The 21468-nt window shown below is 40.0% G+C and overlaps 1 protein-coding gene and 1 non-coding gene across 3 annotated transcripts in view; one reads left to right on the top strand and one right to left on the bottom strand.

Moving 5' to 3' along the window:
* The first annotated feature begins 5832 nt into the window (after positions 1 to 5832).
* The window catches only part of TRAM1 (translocation associated membrane protein 1), a 32780-nt gene continuing 17144 nt past the window's right edge, over positions 5833 to 21468 (top strand). Inside the window, exons 1-6 of one of the 2 annotated variants that reach the window (XM_005563514.5) lie at positions 5833 to 6208; positions 14283 to 14346; positions 16095 to 16216; positions 16339 to 16455; positions 18055 to 18113; positions 19797 to 19881. In XM_005563514.5, coding sequence (XP_005563571.1) covers positions 6086 to 6208; positions 14283 to 14346; positions 16095 to 16216; positions 16339 to 16455; positions 18055 to 18113; positions 19797 to 19881 — 570 coding nt within the window. In that variant the 5' untranslated portion in view covers positions 5833 to 6085. Of the gene's footprint in view, positions 6209 to 6619; positions 6765 to 14282; positions 14347 to 16094; positions 16217 to 16338; positions 16456 to 18054; positions 18114 to 19796; positions 19882 to 21468 lie in introns of those variants that run through there. The other variant, XM_065519360.2, reaches the window with a different exon arrangement.
* On the bottom strand, positions 9645 to 9751 carry LOC123575422 (small nucleolar RNA U13). The gene has a single exon (XR_006700709.1). It is a non-coding gene; the product is annotated as a small nucleolar RNA U13 (small nucleolar RNA).

Below are 21468 nucleotides of genomic sequence, written 5' to 3'. Positions count from 1 at the left end.
ATCTCCACTCCTGATGATTTTGTTTCCTACTTTACTGAGAAAGTAGAAACAATCAGAAGCAGACAACTTCATCTTGCCATTATCAGCCTACCCCTAAATTCTGCCTTCTCTCTGGTTGCTCTGGGCACCCTATCTTGTCACTGTGGTCAGCTGTGCACTAGATGCCATCAACTCTGAGCTGCTCAAGGACTTTGCTTCTGCAAGGAACTCCTGTAGAATAAATCTTTCTTATAGTTCATTCTCACCTGCATGCAAATACATCATAATGTAGCTCATCCAAAAAGAAAAGCAAAACCCTTCCCTAGACCTCTCTTCACCATGTGCCCATTACTCTGCCTTCCCTTGCAGGGAAATCCCCTAAGATGAGTTGCTTATACTTATGCCTCCATCTTGCCATTTCTCATTCTCTCTTCAACCCACTCCAGTCAGCCATTTGTTTCACCATTTCCACAGAAAACACTCTCTTCAAGGTCACTAGTGACTCCATAAGAGTTAGGGTCCTAGCAGAAGCAAATGGCACGTTTAAATTGGGTGATCTGGGGAAATTTGTATAAAGGCACTCCCTTCAAGAGTGTGGGTATGTGGGCACGGGTAAGAAAACGATGAATGATAGTGCAGTACCCCAACGTTATAAACAATAGGGTCCCTGAAGGAGCAAGAAGGATAATTACCAAAGCTCAAGAGAGATTTGTGGAGAGAGGGTCTCCTGACAGAAGCAAGGACCTTCTGCAGAAGATGGCAAGAGTGCAGGGTAGGAGCCCACAGTGCATGGCAGCACTGTCGCAGTCCAAGGACTCATCATCTCCATCCAATGTGGAAATCCTCAATGGGTAGTCTCTGTGCTGGAGCTCCACACACAAGGCTGGCCAAAACTTTCTCAGTGGCACTTCAGTCTGAGGCTCTTCCTGCCTGATCCTTCTTCCTTCCTTTCACAGGGATCAGATCTACATTACAGTCTGAAGGCTTTCCCTGTTGACTCTCCTCCCCTTTAATTTTCACAAATGTTATTGCCAATAAGTCTCTTATGCTTCTAACTCTGTCTTGGCATCTATTTCCTGGACAACCCAAACTAACATAACCAAACAACCTCCATCTTACCAAACCCAGTGATTGCTGGGCACAGTGGCTCACGCCTGTAATGCTAGATGTCCCAGCACTTTGGGAGGCTGAGGCAGGTGGATCACGAGGTCAGAAGTTCGAGACCAGTCTGACCAACATGGTGACACTCTGTTTCTACTAAAAATACAAAAATTAGCCAGGCCTGGTGGCGCCTGCCTGTAATCCCAGCCACTCAGGAGGCTGAGGCAGGAGAATCACTTGAACCTGGGAGGTGGAGGTTGCAGTGAGCTGAGATCATGCCACTGCACTCCAGCCTGGGCGACAGAGCAAGACTCCATCTCAAAAACAAATAAACAAACGAACAAAAAACCCAATGGTCATCTCAAGTCCTATGGCTGGCGAGAGTATGATATGTTTAAGCAGTTGGAAGAAGACCAATGTGATCTTCTCACAAAGGATTGAAAAATCACTAGATTTTAAGGTTTGAAAGGACCAATTTCAGTTTAAAAACTGACATTAGTAGAGCAATTCATTTCCAAATTACCTAGAACACTTCTATTGCACCTTGCACTGTCTCTTTGTAAATATCCACCACATTGGTCATTGTTTATTGTCTGTCTTCTATTCAGGCATGAGTTTCAAGAACAAAGACTAAGTTTGTCTTGTTAATAATTATATACTACAACTCAGGACTTGCTTGGTGCATTGCAAGTCTTCTTAAAATATATTTAAAATGAGTAACTTTGTAGAGTCATATATCATTTTTTTTTTTTTTTTTTTTTTGGCGGAGTCTCGCTCTGTGGCCCAGGCTGGAGTGCAGTGGCCGGATCTCAGCTCACTGCAAGCTCCGCCTCCCGGGTTCACGCCATTCTCCTGCCTCAGCCTCCCGAGTAGCTGGGACTACAGGCGCCCGCTACCTCGCCCGGCTAGATTTTTGTATTTTTTAGTAGAGACGGGGTTTCACTGTGTTAGCCAGGATGGTCTTGATCTCCTGACCTCGTGATCCGCCCGTCTCGGCCTCCCAAAGTGCTGGGATTACAGGCTTGAGCCACCGCGCCCGGCCTAGTCATATATCATTTTTATATTTGTTTCTTAGTTAAACTATCTTAAGGTTTTATTCTCGTTTATGTGTGGTATTTTTTCTTTTCATTCCCTCAATAAATATTGACAACTAAATATTTGACAGTATAGCACCAGGTAGTAGGAGCTGGAAAAATGAAATGACTCCCAGTTCCTGAGGAGCACCAGTCTAGTAGGAAGACAGACTTGCAAACAATAGAAGATACTATGATTACTGCTAAAATGAAATTATGTACAAAATACAAGTGAGTCCTCATAGACCCAAGTGTAAGAGCTAAAACTATAAAACTCTTAGAAGAAAACACAGGAGTAAATCTTTGGAATCTTGGGTTAGGCACTGATTTCTTATATAGGACAACAATAGCAAGTGATTAAAGAGAAAACAGATAAGTTGGACTTGACTGAATTAACAACTTTTGTGCTTCAAAGAAAACCATCAAGAAAGTAAAAAGACAGACTGAAAAAATATTTTCAAATCATATATCTGCTAAGATCTAGAATCTATTTTTATTTTTTAAAATACAGAACAACATGGACATATAGAATAGATATTTTTAAACCCTTACAACTCAATAAACTTTAAAAAATTAATCCAACTTAGAAATGGTAAAGGATTTGAATAGACATTTCTTCAAAAAAAAGATATACAATGGCTCCCGAGCACCTGACAAGGCTAGTAGTCAACATCATTAGTGCTCAGGGAAATGCAAAGCAAAATCACAATGAGATACTACTTCATACCCACTAAGATAGATAAGATTAAAAGACAGAAAATAACAAGTACTGGCAAGGATGGGAAGAAGTTGGAACCCCTACACGTTGCTAATAGGGTGGGAAATGATGCATTCACTATGGAAATCAGTGTGAGAGTTCCTCAAAAGGTCAAACATAAAGTTGCCTTATGATCAGCAATTCCACTGCTAGGTATATACCCAAAAGAATTGAGTTCAGACAAAAACTTGTACACAAATGTTCAACTGATGACTAAGATATGCTATATCCATACAATGGAATATTATTTGGCCATAAAAAGGAATGAAGCACTGATACATGTTATAACATGGATGAACCTTGGAAACATTATCTTCAGTGAAAGAAGTCAGTCACAAAAGACCATGATTCCATTTACATGTAATGTCCAAGCTGGCCGTGGTGGCTCACACCTGTAATCCCAGTACTTCGGGAGGTGGGAGAATTTCTTGAGGCCAGGAGTCCAAGGTTGCAGTGAGCTATGATCACAACACTGTACACCAGCCTAGGCAACAGAGCAAGACCTCATCTCGAAAAAAGAAAGAAAAGAAACAAAGAAAGAACAAAAAGAAATGCCCACAATAAGCAAATATAGAGAGGTAGAAAATAGATCAGTTGTTGTTGCCAAGGGCTGCCAAGACTATGAGGGGAAATGGAGAGTTACTGGTAATGTGTACAAGGTTTCTTTTAGAGGTTACAAGAATGTTCTAAAGTTATATTATGGTGATTGTTGCACAACTTTGTAAATATACTAAAAACCACAGAATTGAATATCTCAAATAGCTGAACTATATGACATAAATTGTACTGCAATAAAACTATTTCAAAAATGCAATTGAATCATAAAAGATAAATTGCTTAGGTCACAGAATTCAGTGAAGGTTTTGAAGAGGTTATATGTAAATGAGACATGAAGGAACAGCAGGAGCCTGCGGTGTCTATGAGAGGAGAGGAGAAAACATTCCAGAGACAGCAGCACACGCAAAGGCAGGGGAGGGCATGGGAAGAGAGCATGCCATGGCATGTACAGTCGTCCCTCAGTCTTCACAGGGGATTGGTTCCAGGACCCACGCAGATACCAAAATCCACCCATGCTCAGATGCCTTATATAAGATGATGTAATAGTCTGATGAGAAATATCCTAAATCCTCCCATAGACCTCCAATCATTTCTAGATTACTTATAATATCGAACACAACATAACTGCTACATAAATAGTTGGCTGTACTATATTGTTTAGGGAATAATCATGGAGTGGAAGTCTGTAGATGTTCAGTACAAATACAGTTTTTTTCTTGAATATTTTTTACTCCAGGTTGGTTGAATCCACAGTGTATGCAGCACCCACAGATACGGAGAGGCAACTGTATAGTGTGTGTAGTCAATAATGCTGGTACAGAGATTATGGCCTGCAGATGCAGGGCTCCAGTCTGTCGGGGTAGGCAAGGACCAGATCAGAAAGTGCTACTTCATCATGCTAGCTTTCCATGAAGGAAAAGGAAAAACTTTCTGTCAGTTAGAAGCATCATTCTAGCATAAACGTTGAAAGGTGATCTGAAGGGAAATGAAACTAGTGATTGCCCAGAAGGAGGAAAATAATAATCACTGACTAAATTTATAAAGCCCTAACTCCCAGCTAAGCAGTTTCCTTTAATCATCTCACTTAATTGCTAAAATGAGCACTATAGTTATCCCCACTTTACAGATGATATCCACAGGGCTTGCTCCCTCACCTCCTGCAGGTCTTCAGGCAAGAGTAAGTGCCTCACACTTTCCTATTCCCCTTGCTTTATTTTTCTCCTGGATGCTCAACTCAATTTAACATCTGTTTCACTTTTGAAATCTTGTTTAAAGATTCTCTCCCCCATAAGAATAAATTAATTTGTATTTCAGTTCTATATCCCCAGTGCCCAGGGCATAGTCAACCCTCAGTAAGTACATAAATGAATACGTTTTTAAAAATGAGGAAATGGGGTCCCACAGAGATTAAGTAACTTGTCCTTGATCATACAAGTAATAAGTGGCAGAATTCTGATTTAACAAGCCACATTCTTAAACCACTAAGTGGTTACACCAGAGTTGTAATATTGTAGGCAAGAGGCAAGTCCCCTCGGACTGTGGTAGTGGAGAAGCGGGGTGATAGGACTGCCCCGGGTTGGTGATGACCGGATGCGGAAGGGCCCTGAAAGGGCTCAATCTAGCATGACTTTGGTTTCTACATTTGGCTCATGGGTAAACAGGAGAGCAATTCTTCAGGAAAAAGAATACAAAGGACTCCTGGTTTGGGCAAAACGATAAGAGGAGGACGTGCCTTTTCCACGATCCTTTTCAACTTTTTGATTACTAAAACATGTTGTTAATTTAAATATACGTGAAGCCAGTAAACCCAAACTGATCCCTTCGTCTTCAGTCTGAGGCCAGTGGGGGATGGGGGTAGGGATGGGGACGGTGACGGGGACAGGGATGGGGGTGGGGATGGACAGGCAGACCAGAATAGGGTCAGCTTTTTTTTAAAGTTAGTCCAAACTTACAAAGGGTAGAAATAAGTCCCCGGGAGTGCTTAACTCTAAGGTTAATTTTTTAAGGCAGACGCTAAAACTGGAGAATACACCGTACCCCTGTGGAGTCAGGTAGTATTTGTAGTTTTATATTATCCTGACGGTGGCAGTCACTTGTAGAAGTGGCAGTGTGCAACAGGCCACTGACACCCAATCCCTGGGTGGCCAGGAGGGCGGGAGAGCACCCGGTCGCGGTCTCAGGCTGCTGAGCAGGCGGAGGAAGCTCGCGCCTCAAACGACTCCCAAACCCGGGCCCGGTGCGTAGCAGGGGCGCGCCGCTCACTTTCCAGCAAACTCGCCCGGCCGCGAGCCAGCGGCCTCCGCTCCCCAGGTGGCGCTGTGGCCTCGCGGAGGAGGCCGCGGCACTAGCGAGCGTCATCTCCCTGGTGCGCATGCTCGCCGCCGCTGCGGGCTGGCTGTTTTTTTTGTTTGTTTTTTTTTTTTCTTTTTTTTTTTTCCTCCCGGGCGGCCCGGCGGCTGCGTACTGGCTGTGGGATGGGAAGTGAAGCCCCAGCGAGCGGCTGCAGCGGGGCCGTGAGGAGCAGCCAGGGGGAGGCGGCGGCGGCGGCGAGTCGGTGAGCAGCTGGGAAGAGCAGAGCCGGGGTGGAGCACCTGCAGGCGCGGGCGGCGGCCCCACCATGGCGATTCGCAAGAAGAGCACCAAGAGCCCCCCGGTGCTGAGCCACGAATTCGTCCTGCAGAATCACGCGGACATCGTCTCCTGTGTGGCGATGGTCTTCCTGCTGGGGCTCATGTTTGAGGTGAGCCCGCCCCGAGCCCCAACCGCCTGCCCCGCCACCCCCTGCCCAGGCCCGGGCTCCAGCTGCCAGCCCCGGCTTCTCCGCCCAGGACCGCGGGGGGCTCGGGTCCGGGGTAGGTGCGGACCCCCCAGTCCCCGAGGTGCAGGCCTGCCATGTCCCGCCCCACGCCGGCGGCAGCTCCCCAGCGGCCGGCCCGGGGATGCAAAGTCCCGGTGGGCCTCATCGCGGCCCGCAGGGGGGTGGGGACGGCCGCGTCGCCCCCTTCCTGACCCGCCGCCGCCCCCTCCCTCCGGCTGCGCGGCGCAGTTCCTGGTTCCCGCGAAGGGTTACGTGGCAGCCGGCGAGGGGCCGGCGGGCGGGCGGGGGCGGCCCCTGCGCTGCCGAGCTGGCTCGGGGCGGGTGGGCGGACTTGGGGGTACTGCCAGCATCTGCCGCTGAAGCGTCAGCCCCGCGAGGGCCGAGGAAGGCGGAGGCCCGGCCCCAGGGTCTGAGGAGTGCCGGCCTGGAGGCCACAGGCCCGAGTGATGGGGGGCCCCCTGGTAGCTCCGAGATTGGGGTGAGCGAGAAACTGGAGTCGGGCATCTGCTTTCGACTTGAAGGGCGGTGGCCGCCGGGCACCGGCACAGTGGAGGCACGCCGGATTGTTTTAATTTCTGTCTTTTCAACTGGTATTATTACCAGTTAACGAACTTTTTGCCCTGATGCTTTAAAGAAACAAGGTCTGATGGATAAATCGAGGTTCTGAACAGCGGTGCCAAGGAGTCGAGTAATTTTGTTTCTTGAAGTAGGAGAGGATAGGAATGTTAGGAGTGTGTAAATTCTCTTCCCACGTATCTAGTATTTTGATGGCTTATTTAACAGCTGTTGAATGTGGATGATAAACTTTGCAAGGTGAACGAGTAACATCCTACGTTTTTCCCCTCGCTTGTCAATACACGCGCTCATTCCTTTGCTTTTTCCCCTTAATTTTTCTCTGGAGCCCTTATGTCTCAGTAAATATACAAATTATTTTGCTCCTGCCTTGTTTTGTCTCCTCTCTCCTGCATGTAACAAGTGAGAGTAGAGATTTTGGAGTATTTTTAAGAGTCTGTATTTCCAGAGTCTAGGATAGTGCCTGGGACATAGGAGTGCTTAAAAAAATATGAGCGACATTAAGAATCCTTGAGAAAACCTAATGCAGTGACATTACCAGTGACCAAAAAGTGAATACATTTTTTTTCATGGAGCCTTTTTTTTTTTAATTTTAAAATTAAATAATATTTTAACCTTATTTTCGCCTCTCATCAAATGGGCTTTTCTGGATCTAGATACAGATATCATTTACTCCTGATGGTGTCGTGCATGTTTGAAACCACTGCTAAGGATGTAGCGGGTATAGTAAAGGGTAGGTAGAAGGGAACTAACATTCTCAAGCTTTAAGTCTGGGCTGTGCCACCTACTTCCTGGGTGCCCCAAGTCTGAGTCTCAATTTTTCTGCTCTTTATAAGGAAATAATATCACCTGTACTGTTCTCCTCACAGCCATTTTTTGCAAGGTTCAGATAATATGGTGTGAAGGTAAATACAGTGCTAGGCCTGGTGCGCTGGCTCACGCCTGTAAGTCCCAACACTTTGGGAGGCCAAGGTGGGAGAATCACTGGAGTACAGGAGTTCGAGACCAGCCTAGGCAACATAGGGAGAGCTTGTCTCTACAAATGATTTTTAAAAAATTAGCCAGGAGTGATAGCACGCACCTGTGGTGGCAACTGGGAGGCTGAGGTGGGATAGTTACTTGAGCCCAGGAGGTGCAGGCTGTAGTGAGCCAAGGTTTCACCACTGCATTCCAGCCTGAAGGACAGAGCAAGACCCTGTCTCCAAAAACAAAACAAAACAAAAAAAAAACCCAACGCTAAACATTTGTATTCACTTTCTGAATTTGATACTTATATATACTTTCTACTTTGATCTTAAAGTGATACTTTAATATATGTAGTGTATTCAATTTTATGTAACTTGTCATAAACCATCTCCACATGTTAAGATTTCCTGACTTTAAAAACATATTTTAGGGGTACCATGACCTGCAAGGTACATTTGCAGTGCTTTGAATGAAATGAAATATAAATCAGAAATTCTGACACATAGTATAACTTTAATTTTATATAAACTATTTTACATTCTCTTACTATATTTCTAGGGAAGTCCACCACCTATACCTTGCCTCACATGTTAGTGATTTTTTTTTAACAGTGGATTTTCACCTTTATATAAATTTGTAAAATTTGAAAATCTAAATAGACAAAAATACTAGAGGTTTTTTAAGTCAATTCAAAAGTGAGCATTAAAGTGATACACAAAAGTGAAGTTTCTGCGAGTTGTTCCTTTTTCTTACCATATGTTAAGGTGTTAGGATTTCAAAGCATGTTATCTATATATAGGAATGTGTAGACTAGGTTAGTTTTGCTATTCGACTTTTAAAACAATTGCTGCTGAATCTCAAAATTAACGTAATTATAGAATTACAGTACTTGTGCTAGAATAATAGAGAAATTGATTTTTTTTTTTTGCAGAACTGTTAAGCCTGTTGTGCAGATACATTAAGGAAATGTCAGAGGATTTATGGTGAAATCGACAAAGAAATTAACAAAGAAAGAAATACTGTATTACTAGCCAAAATGAAGAAGCAATGCAGATACACTGTAAAAGCATGGATTCTGGAGCTGAAGGGATTCATGTTCAAGTTAGGGCTCTGCAGCTTGCTAACTGGTTGACCTAAGGCAGCTCAGAACTGAAGTTTCCTCATCTGCAAAATGGGGCTTATTGGGTTAGTCTGATAATTAAATTAACCAATATGTATTAAGCCTAGTTCAATGCTTGGCTTGCAAGAGGCATGCAATAAGTAGTAGCTATTATTATTCTTTAAAAACTCACCAAAATTGGGAAGTAGAAAACATTTTTATGTGAGAGAAGGGCCTGGAATCTCTTTAGTTAGCATCTAAAGAGATTATACATACTGAAAAGGCTAACAAAGTAGTCTGTTTGGTGGTAATGTAAGAGTTTAATTTCCAGGGAACTTCACATTAATCAAAAATTGCGTGTAAATTTTAGAATCATAGTTTTATTACAGTCAGTATCTGTCCACATAATTCAAATTATAGTATACAATGAATGGCTTCATATTTGAGTTAGGAAAAATTGAATGGTCAAAAAATGTTAGGGATGCTTGGGAAGCTTTCTGAAAGTGAGGATGTGGAGGAGGGGTGAAAAATTAGGGGTTCACAAGAGACGTATTTCTTTTAAGGAGCGTATAAAGGAAATATATTCAAAAGGAAAGATATTCAAAATCTGCAAGTTCTTTATGCCATACAGATTTTGGGGATGTTTACAGTTTCAGCCATCTTGAAACAGTTTTCGAGGTTTGGGGGATTTTTTTCTTTTTCTTTCCTTTTTTTCTTTCTTTTCATGTCAGGTAAGGTTTTCAGGTCATAACAAAGTTTGAGGGAGAGACACATCTCACATATAAGTGTGAAACCCCAATCGTCACATTTGTGACCTACAAAAGGGTCTCTCTCTCTTTTTTTTTTTTTTTTTTTTTTTTTTTTTGAGACAGGGTCTCGCTGTGTTGCCTTGGCTGGAACTTGACCTCCTGGGCTCAAGTGATCCTCCCCTCTTAGCCACCTGAATGGCTGAGAGTACAGGCACGTGCCACTGAGCCCCACTGAAAGTGGAATTTGATATTCAGAATTGTCTTTACTTTTCAGGGATCCACTCCATGTAGTAGTCACATCTTCCTCTAAAACAAGGGCAAAATAGTTAACATCTCTATATAACAAGCAAAGATACCAAACCCCAACTAGTGACACTTAATTAAAGAAATGTTATTGTATTCATGACATTGTGTACAGCATAGAATTAGGTAATTCATTTCAGTTTCTGGTAACCTATTTAAAATGCATCTGAATAAGTCTCATTTCTTTTTTCATTTTTCCATTTTTGTAACTGGAGAGCAATACTGTAAATGTTCAAAACTGTCATAAACTCAGGTATTTTTACTTTTGAGTGCATTATGTATCTCTGTAGCCTATTTATATTCTAAACTAACTTATCTTACTACTAATTAATTGTGGTGTGAGTTTAACTGAAGCAGTGCTAGCAGGGTGTGAGGCTTAGGAGGCCTGGAAATGGCTGGGAGCATGACTGCTGGCTTAAACTTGAAACTTTTTGGAGTGTGTAGTTTACATTTTTTCCTCTTCTTCTACTTAAAGTCACATACTAAACCAGCTGGAGGCCAAATTTTAATTTTATTTGGAAGCCTGGCTAAAAGGATAATCTTAATTTTTGCTGCTTTTAGAATTTGATGCTAAATTTATCTTTGAAGAATCTCATTTGTTGTTTGTAAAGGACTCTTTTTGAGACGGAGCCTCGCTCTGTCACCCAGGCTGGAGTGCAATGGCGTGATCTCGGCTTGCTGCACCCTCTGCCTCCTGGGTTCAAGCAATTCTCCTGCCTCAGCCTCCCGAGTGGCAGGGATTACAGTCACCCGCCACGACACCCAGCTAATTTTTGTATTTTAGCTAATTTTTGTATTTGTATTTTTAGTAGAGACGAGGTTTCACCATGTTGGTCAGGCTGGTCTTGAACTCCTGACCTCAGGTGATCCATGCACCTCAGCCTCCCAAAGTGCCGGGATTACAGGCGTGAGCCACCACACCTGGCCTGTAAGGGACTCTTTAACAAAGTGTTCTTAGGTGTGACAGTGGTGACTTCATATTACAAACTGGAAACAGGTATGTGGAGTATTTGTGTGTAAAAGAGATAGAGTGTGTGTGTATATATATAGTTTTTTATATATATATAATGTGTGTATATATATATTGTTTAGACTATGTGTGTGTATATATAGTCTAAACAAAGATAGCAAAACTAAATGAAATGTAGTGACCACTCAACTTTACTAAAAATAATCACAAGAAAGTAGTGTTGCCCTGGAGACTCATGTCATCATTCTGCTCTAATGAGTCCTTGTTAATGACCCAAATTTTAATAGAGTAGCCTCAGTAGCCTTTTCAACTCAAGAGACCTTCATATCTAACCCAGTTGAGCAACTCACTTTACTGGCCGTATCCTGCACTTTGTCATGCAAGCCTGACTTCTTCCACTTCCTGAATTCCAGGATAGCAGAGTTTAGCTACAACCTACGTTTTGTTCACCTCCCTGGTTCTAGTCATAAGTGGGTTCTCTACCTAGTCCAAGCTGTTGTGGTACCGTAGCCCCCTTTCCCTTTCTCCAGTAGATTAGCCCCGTCATTGTTTTGCCTTTCTTCCTGCAGTCTTTACTCCACTATTGGCCTTTTCTATGCCTCTCAATTCCCAGAGAAAGTCATACTTAATGCTGGTAGATAATATTGCAAATCAAAGGTTTCTAACCTCAGACGTTCGCATCCGGGATCTTTTTACTTTCCCTGGCCATCTCCTTTCCCTATGGGAACTATTTAAATAGTCATCATTCACATCCCCATTATGCTTAATATGTGGCATTGCTTTTTTCCCATACAGGGAAAATAAAAGTTTATCAAGTGCGGTTTTCCTTATTTTCTTGTCTTTTGAACTTATCTGTCCCGTCCATTACTGCCTTCTTCCCATCTAAGAGGAAAAGTTGTTCAAGAGTGCAATACTCAGTCCTTACGATTCTGTTCCCTACCATATGCCTCCATCCATTGTTCTCTTTCTAGCCTGTGTGTTTAACTTCTCCCTTTTCCCTGGTGCCTTCACTGTTGCCCCCCCACAAGCTCAATCTCTCCTATCCTAAAAACAACATAAATTTTGACCTGGCATCTACTGGATACCACTTTGTGCCTCTGTGTTCTTCAATCTACTGCGATGCAGCTCCTGCTCTCACTACTTAGTTGGAATCACTCAAGCCGTGACCACTGATGACTTCTTTAATTGTCCGGTCTGTTGTTCTCTTTCCTCCCACGTCTGTTTTGAAACTTTGACTTTATTAACCACACCTTTTAGAAATGTTTCCCCTTTGGCTTTTGGGACTCCAAGCTCTCTTTATTTCTTTTTCTGTCTCTCTGACCATTTTTTCTTAGTTTCAGGGACTTGAAGATTTTGCTTTTTTCCCTGTTCTCTCCATAGGTCTGATGTTGTCCTACTTCTCTACAAATACTGTGCACTCCCCATATATGATTTATGTATTTTCACAGCTTTAGCTATTATCTGTAAAAAGAGACTCCCAAATCTTTATTTAAGCTGGATTCTCCCTACTGAATTCTAGACTTAGGTTTTAGCTGCCTTACTGCACATCTCGCAGAAATCTCAGCTGTAGGTATCAATAAATAACCTTGTACTCTTTCTTCTAGCTTACCAAACCTTATTTTGTCTTCTGAGTGCCTCTCTATCCCACAGTCACTGTCTTAGTTCAGGCCTCATTATCTTTCATGTGGTCTCTTGCAGAAGTTTCAGTCTTGGGTGCATGCTCACTCCGGTTTGTACTTTAACTGATATTTATTCAGCGATATTGATTAATTACCTAATATGTACCAGGCCCCTTGCTGGGCTCTGAAAATCTAGTGATGAGTGGAAACAGGCATGGTCCCAGTTCTATTGGAGCTTACATTCTAATGGGCGAGACAGAAATTATTAATATAATCAAGCCAGAGTATGGTTTTGAAGGAAAGGAACACAGTTCTCTGAGATAATCTAACAAAGGAAATGACCTACTCTAGGAAGGCAGGGAGACTTCCTTGAAAAGGTGTGATGCAGCTGAGATCTGATGGGAAAGATTTTCCAACCGTATTTTAGATAGAACAGCATGTGCAGAGACCCTGTGGTAGAAGGTGCTGCAGGAGGCAAGGGAGCAGGAGGAAGTGGTCTGAGATTGAGGCTGCAGAGGCAGAGGGAGGAGTCAGACCATGGAGTCCTGTGGTCACATTCTCCTAGAAAGATGGGAATCTAGTGAAGGATTTTTAACAGGTAGGAAGGGGGATGTGATAACGTGATCAGAAAATCATTCTAGTTGCAGTGTGGAGAATGGATCTGAAGGGGCCTGGGAGACCACTTAGCAGGTCACAGACAGCAATCCTTCTAAAAGGCATAAATGAACTTTCCCATCCTCAAAATTCTCCAGTTGTGCAAAAATGAAATCTAAACTACTTAACTCAAAAAACAGGGTCCTTTCTAGCACTCAATAATGTTTCTAGTCTTTTCTAACACTTCCTGATGTGCATCCTATGCCTGGCCTCGTGTTCACTGCTACTTGACCTTGCCATGCTCTGTTTCTTCTATCTGTACTGTCCTCTTCATCCCCCCTTGTGAACCTAGGGAACGCCTATTTTCCAGCAAAGCATAACTCCTTCATTTCATTCTACCCCAGAAAAAAAAACCAACAAAGCTCATTGTTTATCCCAAGTACCCACAGTGCAAGCTATTAGCGCTTATTCTACAGTATTATAACAGTTTGTTTACCTATACTCTTCACACAATGGAGCTCCTTGTCATTAGGGATTATTTTATCCATCTTCATCTCCTCCTTTTTTGTCTAGCACTTTGCCTGGTGCCTGTAAAGATTGGGTAAGCATTCCATTTTTCTGTTCTGACCAATTTACTTTTACCAGTCAGGTCAGTTAAACAGTTACTGACCACTTAACTATGCTAGGTGTGTGGGATACTAACACACCCACACCACAGACACTATATTTGATCTGCTTTTCTCATGCTAACTGTGCATCCTTTTATTTTATTAATTTATACTTAAAATTTGTCTTAATAGGAACTTTTTATTCATTGTATAGGGCTAGAGTAGAGAATCATTATTTGTCAAATAACTGTTTTCTGGAACTGCAGAAAATGTCTTTTGAAGTCTTAAAGTTAAGAATGAATTACACAATCTTACCTAAACCACAGAAGAGTATTCTGGTGAATTACATTAACTCCTTGGTAATCAGTGATTTCCATTGTGTCTGTCAGGGTTCCACAGGAACTAGAGGGCCGTTGGTGCTTCGATTTAGGGACAGATTTTGTAAAGTTTTTGCCCCGATCTGTTATTTGGGAGAGGGTCACAAATTGACTTGATCTTTTTTTCCTTCTTTCTAGATAACAGCAAAAGCTTCTATCATTTTCGTTACTCTTCAGTACAATGTCACCCTCCCCGCAACAGGTAGGTAATTTACACTAATAATTTTCTACGTAAATAGAAATTCAGTTGAACAAACTTGGAAATTTTCATGAATACTAGGTCCTGCATTAAGTAATCGTCAGAGATCTCATCCATGATGTGACTGAATGTTATTTTGATCATTTTGTAATACAAGATCTGATGTTTTTGATTAACTTTACCCTATATATGTTTTCTGTTTACTATATATTTTTGTGAATGGACTTGAAATTCCATAAAAGAATTTTGTTTTGCTTTCTCTGCCTTCTGATTTTTTCCTAAGAAAATTATAAGAAAAGATATTTTTAAAATTTGTTTAAATGTCATTGTTCATTCAAGGCTTCTAAAAGCACAATGGCAGATTTAGTTTTTCTGCAAGTTACATTTTGGACCTGTAATAGCAATCCTTCTAAGATTATTTTCACTTTTTCTTGTGCTCTACTTTTAACAATTATTTTGATTCCAGAAAATGTGTTTGTAAACTCTAGGAATTATCTGGTAACAGCATCCAAACTATTAGGTTTTATTTCTAAAATGTTATTTCTTAATCTATGTAAAAATTAGGTGTTTCTTAGAAGTTGATTGTAATTTAATACAGTGATATAATTAACTAGCATGGGCGAGGGATGGGGTATTCTTTGGTTTAGGCAGTAAACCTGCACAGTTTTTTGTTTAAAATGTAAGATAATGTAGTATACCCCATTTAGTTGGGGTTTTTTTGTTGTGGTGGTGGTTTATGTGTGTATTTTTAAGAGACGATAGGGACTTGCCAAATTTGCCTAAGCAGGAGTGCTGTGGCGTGATCATAGCTCACTGCAGCCTCTGGCTTCTGGGCTGAAATGATCCTCCTGAGTCAGCCTCCCCAGGAGCTGGGACTACAAGGGCACACCACCATACCCAGCTAATTTTTCAATTTACTGTAGAGATGGAGTCTCACTGTACTACCTAGGTCAGTCTTGAATTTGGGCCTCCAGCAATCCTTGCCTCCCTAAGTGTGGGGATTACACGGTTGAGCCACTGCACCTAGCCCCTGAGTTGGGTTTTTGTTCAGTTATGTATAGTTTTGAAAATATTTAATTTAGTGATTTAGTTATCAGGTTACTCAAAACTACAATACTGTTTTGAAATTTGAATTTGCGAGAGAAGAATAAAGCTCTTTTACATATGTTCCCCATAAACGTAAAGTTTGAGAATAAGTGTCATCAGTTCACAAGTATTTGATAAAGATTTGTTTTTGAAAAATTATAGCAATTGTAAGGATTAAAAACAACTTTAGTAGTTGCCTTTATCTCTGCTGCTTATAGATCAAAACTAAATCAAATACAGGTCAAATCAGCTTTTCCATCAGAATCATAATTTAGTGTGTAGTTTGAAAGTAGAAGTAGAAAGTTTCAAAAGCCCTTTGCAAAAAATAGGTCAATAGGCTAAGTATAACTTTATCAACCTAATTTATACCCCTGTGATAGTATCAGTTTATTGAGTGTGGCCTCCTCTTCCCTCTTTTTTGGTCTTTGGTGCCTGTGACTAATGTGTCAAATCTTTGTAAGTAATTTCTAAAGCTTTAGATTTCTAGATAGTCTTGATTTTCATTGCCCTCCTAAGACTCAAGATGTCCAAGACCACGTTATTTATGATGTTTATATAGAACTTTTTTATTAGGTTATTCTTCTTTGTTTCTATAACTTGTACTTAATGCTGTTTTTATAACCTTATATATATTTTTGTGTATTTGTGTCCTTTTTGGTCTTCAGAAGAACAAGCTACTGAATCAGCGTCCCTTTATTACTATGGTATCAAAGATTTGGCTACAGTTTTCTTCTACATGCTAGTGGCAATAATTATTCATGCTGTTATTCAAGAGTATATGTTGGATGTAAGTATGCAGTTTTGGAAATCTATACCTTATAAAGTACTAGCTCTCCATAATCTGATAGTCATATATTAAATATAATTTATAATTTATTCTTAATTACTAATGGCTGTTTTTATTTTTAGAAAATTAACAGGCGAATGCACTTCTCCAAAACGAAACACAGCAAGTTTAATGAATCTGGTCAGCTTAGTGCATTCTACCTTTTTGCCTGTGTTTGGGGCACATTCATTCTAATCTCTGTAAGTATGTCATTCATTCTCATCTCTTTTAAGTATGTCGTCTTAGGCTGTTGTTCTCCTTCCTTATCTAAGATTAGGAACTCTGCTAATGAATTAGCATAAGTTAAGAGTTTCAGTGATAAATCTCTTTTAGGTATTTTTTATACAGAAAAAAATCTATGTTTACTGTTTCAGAAAGGCTTATTCATTTTTAGTCACTCTGAATGTTACTTTTATATCTTTTTTTTTTTTTTTTTTTTTTTTTTTTGAGACAGAGTCTTGCTCTGTCGCCAGGCTGGAGTGCAGTGGCACAATCTCGGCTCCCTGCAACCTCTGCCTCCCGGGTTCAAGCGATTCTCCTGCCTCAGCTTCCCAAGTAGCTGGGACTACAGATACACACCACCACGCCCAGCTAATTTTTGTATTTTTAGTAGAGACAGGGTTTCACCATGTTAGCCAGGATGGTCTCGAACTGACCTAGTGATCCACCCGCCTCCGCCTCCCAAAGTGCTGGGATTACAGACCTGAGCCACCATGCCCAGCCTTACTTTTATAACTTGTTGTGATTTACAGATACCTCTGTATCAGCAAAAAGCGTTAAGATGTGAGTGATACTCCCACTAGGTTACATGAGTTGTAATGTTCACAGTCATTTCCTCCTTTAGAAACAGCCCCAGTGTTTTCCAAGCTTCTTAAATGTTCTATAACTTTTCAGTTATGGCAATCAAAACCTTTACTTATGTCACTATTACTAATGAGAAAAAGGCAGTATTTGCTTTAATGTTAGTGATAATAATCCCTTAAATTTATATGGTGTTCCATACTTTACATACTTTTGAGTTTGTCAGACACATAATTCTTTTTAATCACTGTATTAGAGATGAATAACAGGAGTTTTCCAGGGTAAAGCACTTCATGTTGCAGGTAGATTAAAATTCAGCTTTTTATTCCATTGCTCATTCGATTTTACTCTACTGCTTTAATAATACTTTATAGGTAATATGTAAATTTTAGTTTGAAAACTATTATAAATTTTTTTAAAAAAATATAAAAGTTATACTTCTGTGGGAAAATACGCTTACAAAAATCACTTTAGATTTTATTTTTTAATCTTTTTTTTTTTTTACGTATACAGTAATTCTCACTGAATAGATCTGATTATCTAAGAAAAAAATTGGGGCAGTATTTTATTGATGTAATTCCATAAAACTCGGTAGTGCCCTGATCCTTTGTCTCCTGTCAGATGCTACAAACTTTTCCTGAAATCTTCGGATTACCCAAGACAAAATTCTTCTCTCCTGGTCGCTATTCTGCCTCTTATTGGTGGTTTTATGTTTGTCTATGTGTATTTTTATTCTACGGGATTGAAAGATTTTTTAGGGCCAGGAATTGTTTCTTACTTGATTCCATATCTCATTTATATCATTGATTTTCACTTTGCTCAAGTAACCAACTCAAATTGGATTGAAAATAACTAAAACAACTAAGGAGTTTGACGTCAGTGGACTCTTTGCAACCTACTGTGGGGAACTGTAAATGTTTGAGAAATGAAAGTAATGTCTTATTTTCCAAGAAGTTTGCATTATGCTCACAGGTTAATTTTTGTATCTTCTTTCTTAGGAAAACTACATCTCAGACCCAACTATCTTATGGAGGGCTTATCCCCATAACCTGATGACGTAAGTAATTTTTAGCAGCCCTTTCTTTGTTAAGAACCATGGTCATGTTGCTATTAATCAGAATTCATTGTTATTCTCGTTAGGACCTTAGGCAAATGCATAAAATAGATGAAAATATGTCTTTGACAGTCCCACTGCCATAAGAAAAAAAAAACGCTGTGTACCTTTTTTTAATGTTTCTATTCTAATCTTTTCAACTTCTTTGTAAACTTGAGACAACTGATTTTAACATAATCTTAATTTGGTACTCGCTTCTTTTCCTTTCTTTTCACTTATCCTTTCTCCTTTTTATGACTCCATCTTCTCTATACTTTTGCTCCTTTTGTTTTTCCACACCCTCTGTCTCTTTTGACATCTTCCCTTCTTACTCTCTTCTATTATAAACTTCTTGAGGTTAGGGATTGTTTCTTTGTTTATTTCTCTAGTTTGTACAGTGCTGCTAGGTTAAAGTGCTCAGTGGTTACAAAGACATCTGAATAATTCATTTTTGGAGCCCAGCTCTAGTACAACTATTCTATATTAATTTTCCTTGCTACTTTAGCCTGTATTGGTCTTTCGTATCCCCAAATTTGTCATTTTGGTAGATGTTTTATATATATATGGTAGTGTCCATATATTGTTTTGATTGTTCTATAATTGTCTCATTTTTGTAAGTCTTGCATTGTGCCCATAGCCACTGAGACTATATGTGCCTTGGTAGCAGTAAAAATTATTTTATGTACTTCATTGTGCCGGATACGGTGCAGGTGCTTGTCACCTAGACAGTATTTAGTAAATACATTGTGATGTGAGAATTGGAGAAGGGAGAAGATATGAAGGAAAGAAGAGAATAACGTGACTGTGGATATTTTAAGTCCAGCAGTAATACCCACTCTACTGAATCATACTCTGATTTCTAAAGTTTTATTAGTTCAATGAACTTTGTAAATATTGTATTTATGTGGGACCGTATTCCCTCCACCCCCACTGCCGAGAAATTAGATTGGCTTTGTGTTTTCTGTTTTAGACTTCTGGAGGAGAGGGAGAGGGGAGAATAAAGAGGAAGCAGAAGGGCTAGAGGAATATAATGTCAAGAGAAGAGTACTAGTTCTAGACTGATTATGATATAGCTCCTGGAGAGCCCTGGTATGCCTTATTCTGACTCTCTTTAATCCTAGCTCTGCCTCCATTTATTTGGGGCTTTTTCCATGTTCCAACCAGGTACAGTTACCACATTTGCCTAAGAAAAAAAAAAAAGAGGGTATTTGAAATTGGGATTATTTCAGTTTCAGGTGATTATTAACCTATGAGCCTTTGCTTTTGTGTCAGTCTTTTTCCCCTTCTTGTCTTGATGAAACTGTGTAGACGTGTGGGTTATGTTTTCAGTAGCTAACATGACATACTAGTCAGTATTAATGAACTAATAGGGGCTCTGACTCCTCTCTGCTGGCTTACATGTCAATAGCTTTCTGCAGATAGTATCTTTGCCTGCTGTTTAATCCAGGGATCTTGTCCAATGGTGGGACTGTCACAGGGAAATGGGGAAAGCAGTTGTTGAAGAGTTGTTTAAAGGTGCACAGATACTGTATGGAATGATAACACAAAGATAGTTACTTAGTATATCCTGATTTCCAGTATTTGTTTACTGTTTTTTTAAAAAAATTATGCTTTAAAAGGTTCTCTTCATTTTCTTGTGTTGTACAGGTTTCAAATGAAGTTTTTCTACATATCACAGCTGGCTTACTGGCTTCATGCTTTTCCTGAACTCTACTTCCAGAAAACCAAAAAAGTAAGCTGGGATTTTGTAGTGTTAAAAAATGTCTTGTCTTTTTTTTTTTTTGGAAAAATTTTTCTAAAATTAAGTATTTCCTTACATGTTTGCCCTTCCTCCATTCTTCTTACCTAAACTCTTACCCCATCATTCTCCCACCAACCCCCTTTCTACAAAGCCTAAAATCCTTAAGCATTTTTTGGAAAAAAAAAAAAACACCTTCAGTCAGTACTTTAGCTTAGATTTTTTTACATTTGATATGTTAATGTCTTGTCTTAAAATTATATTAGTGGTAATGTAAATTAAAATTTAAACAAATTTTTAAATGTAATATTTGTTTTATCTTACTGATATTCTTAGCAAATTATTTCACAAGTGAGCTAAAAAGGATTAGTCACATTACAACTGACAGTTCTGTGTGTAAGTCCTAAAGCAAAATTCAGTATTGGAAAAAAAAGTAAAATATATTTAAATATTCACCAGCAAAGCTTCTCCTGAAATGGGTAGAGCATTCCCTTTTTAGCATGTTGAAAGGATATTTGTTTGTTTTATTTGAACAAATACGTAAACTGCTGGAGCACTGCAAAATCCTCCTGCCTAGTTTCACCCTCAGTGCTTCTGAAGTCAGGTTTCCATGCTATCACAAAAGTCATTTTCTTTACCCTGTCTCCTCTGAAGCCAGTATTGGCTCCCTATTATTTTAAACTAGAGTAATGCTGCTCAACTGTGCCCTGAGAGTTTCTCCCATCGCCACTGTCTTCCTGGGACCTCTTCCTCTGCTCGCTCCTTATGCTTCGTGCACACTGATAGTCTCTAGTTTTGTAATCCCAGCACATCACTTCTTTTTCCTGGAATACCTCTTCCCTCGGATAAATTAATCAAGTACTTTCATTTCCCTTTTTTCTGGGAGGTTTTTTTTGGTTTTTTTTTTTTTTAATTCTCATATATGAAATCCTCTGTGGGATTTTACTTCAAAATAATACCAGGTGAAGGAAAGTAAAGAGGGATACAGATGAAACAAGTTTGGTCGTTTATTAATAATGATTGAGTTATGGGTGTGTCAGAATCTTTTCTGTCTGTTGTATATATGTTTACATTTTCCCGCATTTAAAATTTTTTTTGTTTTTTTAAATCCCCTTTGACAAATCTTCTGGAGTAAAAGTGTGACAGCCAGTCTGGTGACTAGTTTATCTTTGCCTACTCAAAAGCCATAAAACACTATTTTTATGTGTGCTACAAATAGTTAATTCATGGACGAGGCACTTGATTTGCTACTGTTTCTTGTCTGTGTTCTGTGTATCTGTCGTCATTCGTGTTGTCTGCTAGGATTAGAAAACAGCACCAAATTAGAGGCCATATGCTATGGCACTTAAGTTCTTTTTATGCTGATTTCTTTTATAAAGTAGATTGTTTCTCCAGCTATATTGATCATAAGGAATAGGATGAAGATCTTCTATTTTTAAGCGCTTCACTTAGAACTGTCTTCAGATAAAATTGTTAGACCCAGATTCCAGTAGCCCTTCCATGTTTAGTAAGCTCCTAATGTGAATCGTAGGTATTGTGGAGCTGTACTGTCCAGAATGGTAACTACTAGTCACATCTACG

This window comes from Macaca fascicularis, chromosome 8 (assembly GCF_037993035.2).
Source record: "Macaca fascicularis isolate 582-1 chromosome 8, T2T-MFA8v1.1".
Classification (NCBI taxonomy): Eukaryota; Metazoa; Chordata; class Mammalia; order Primates; family Cercopithecidae; genus Macaca; species Macaca fascicularis.
This window is presented reverse-complemented; position numbering and strand designations above follow the sequence as displayed.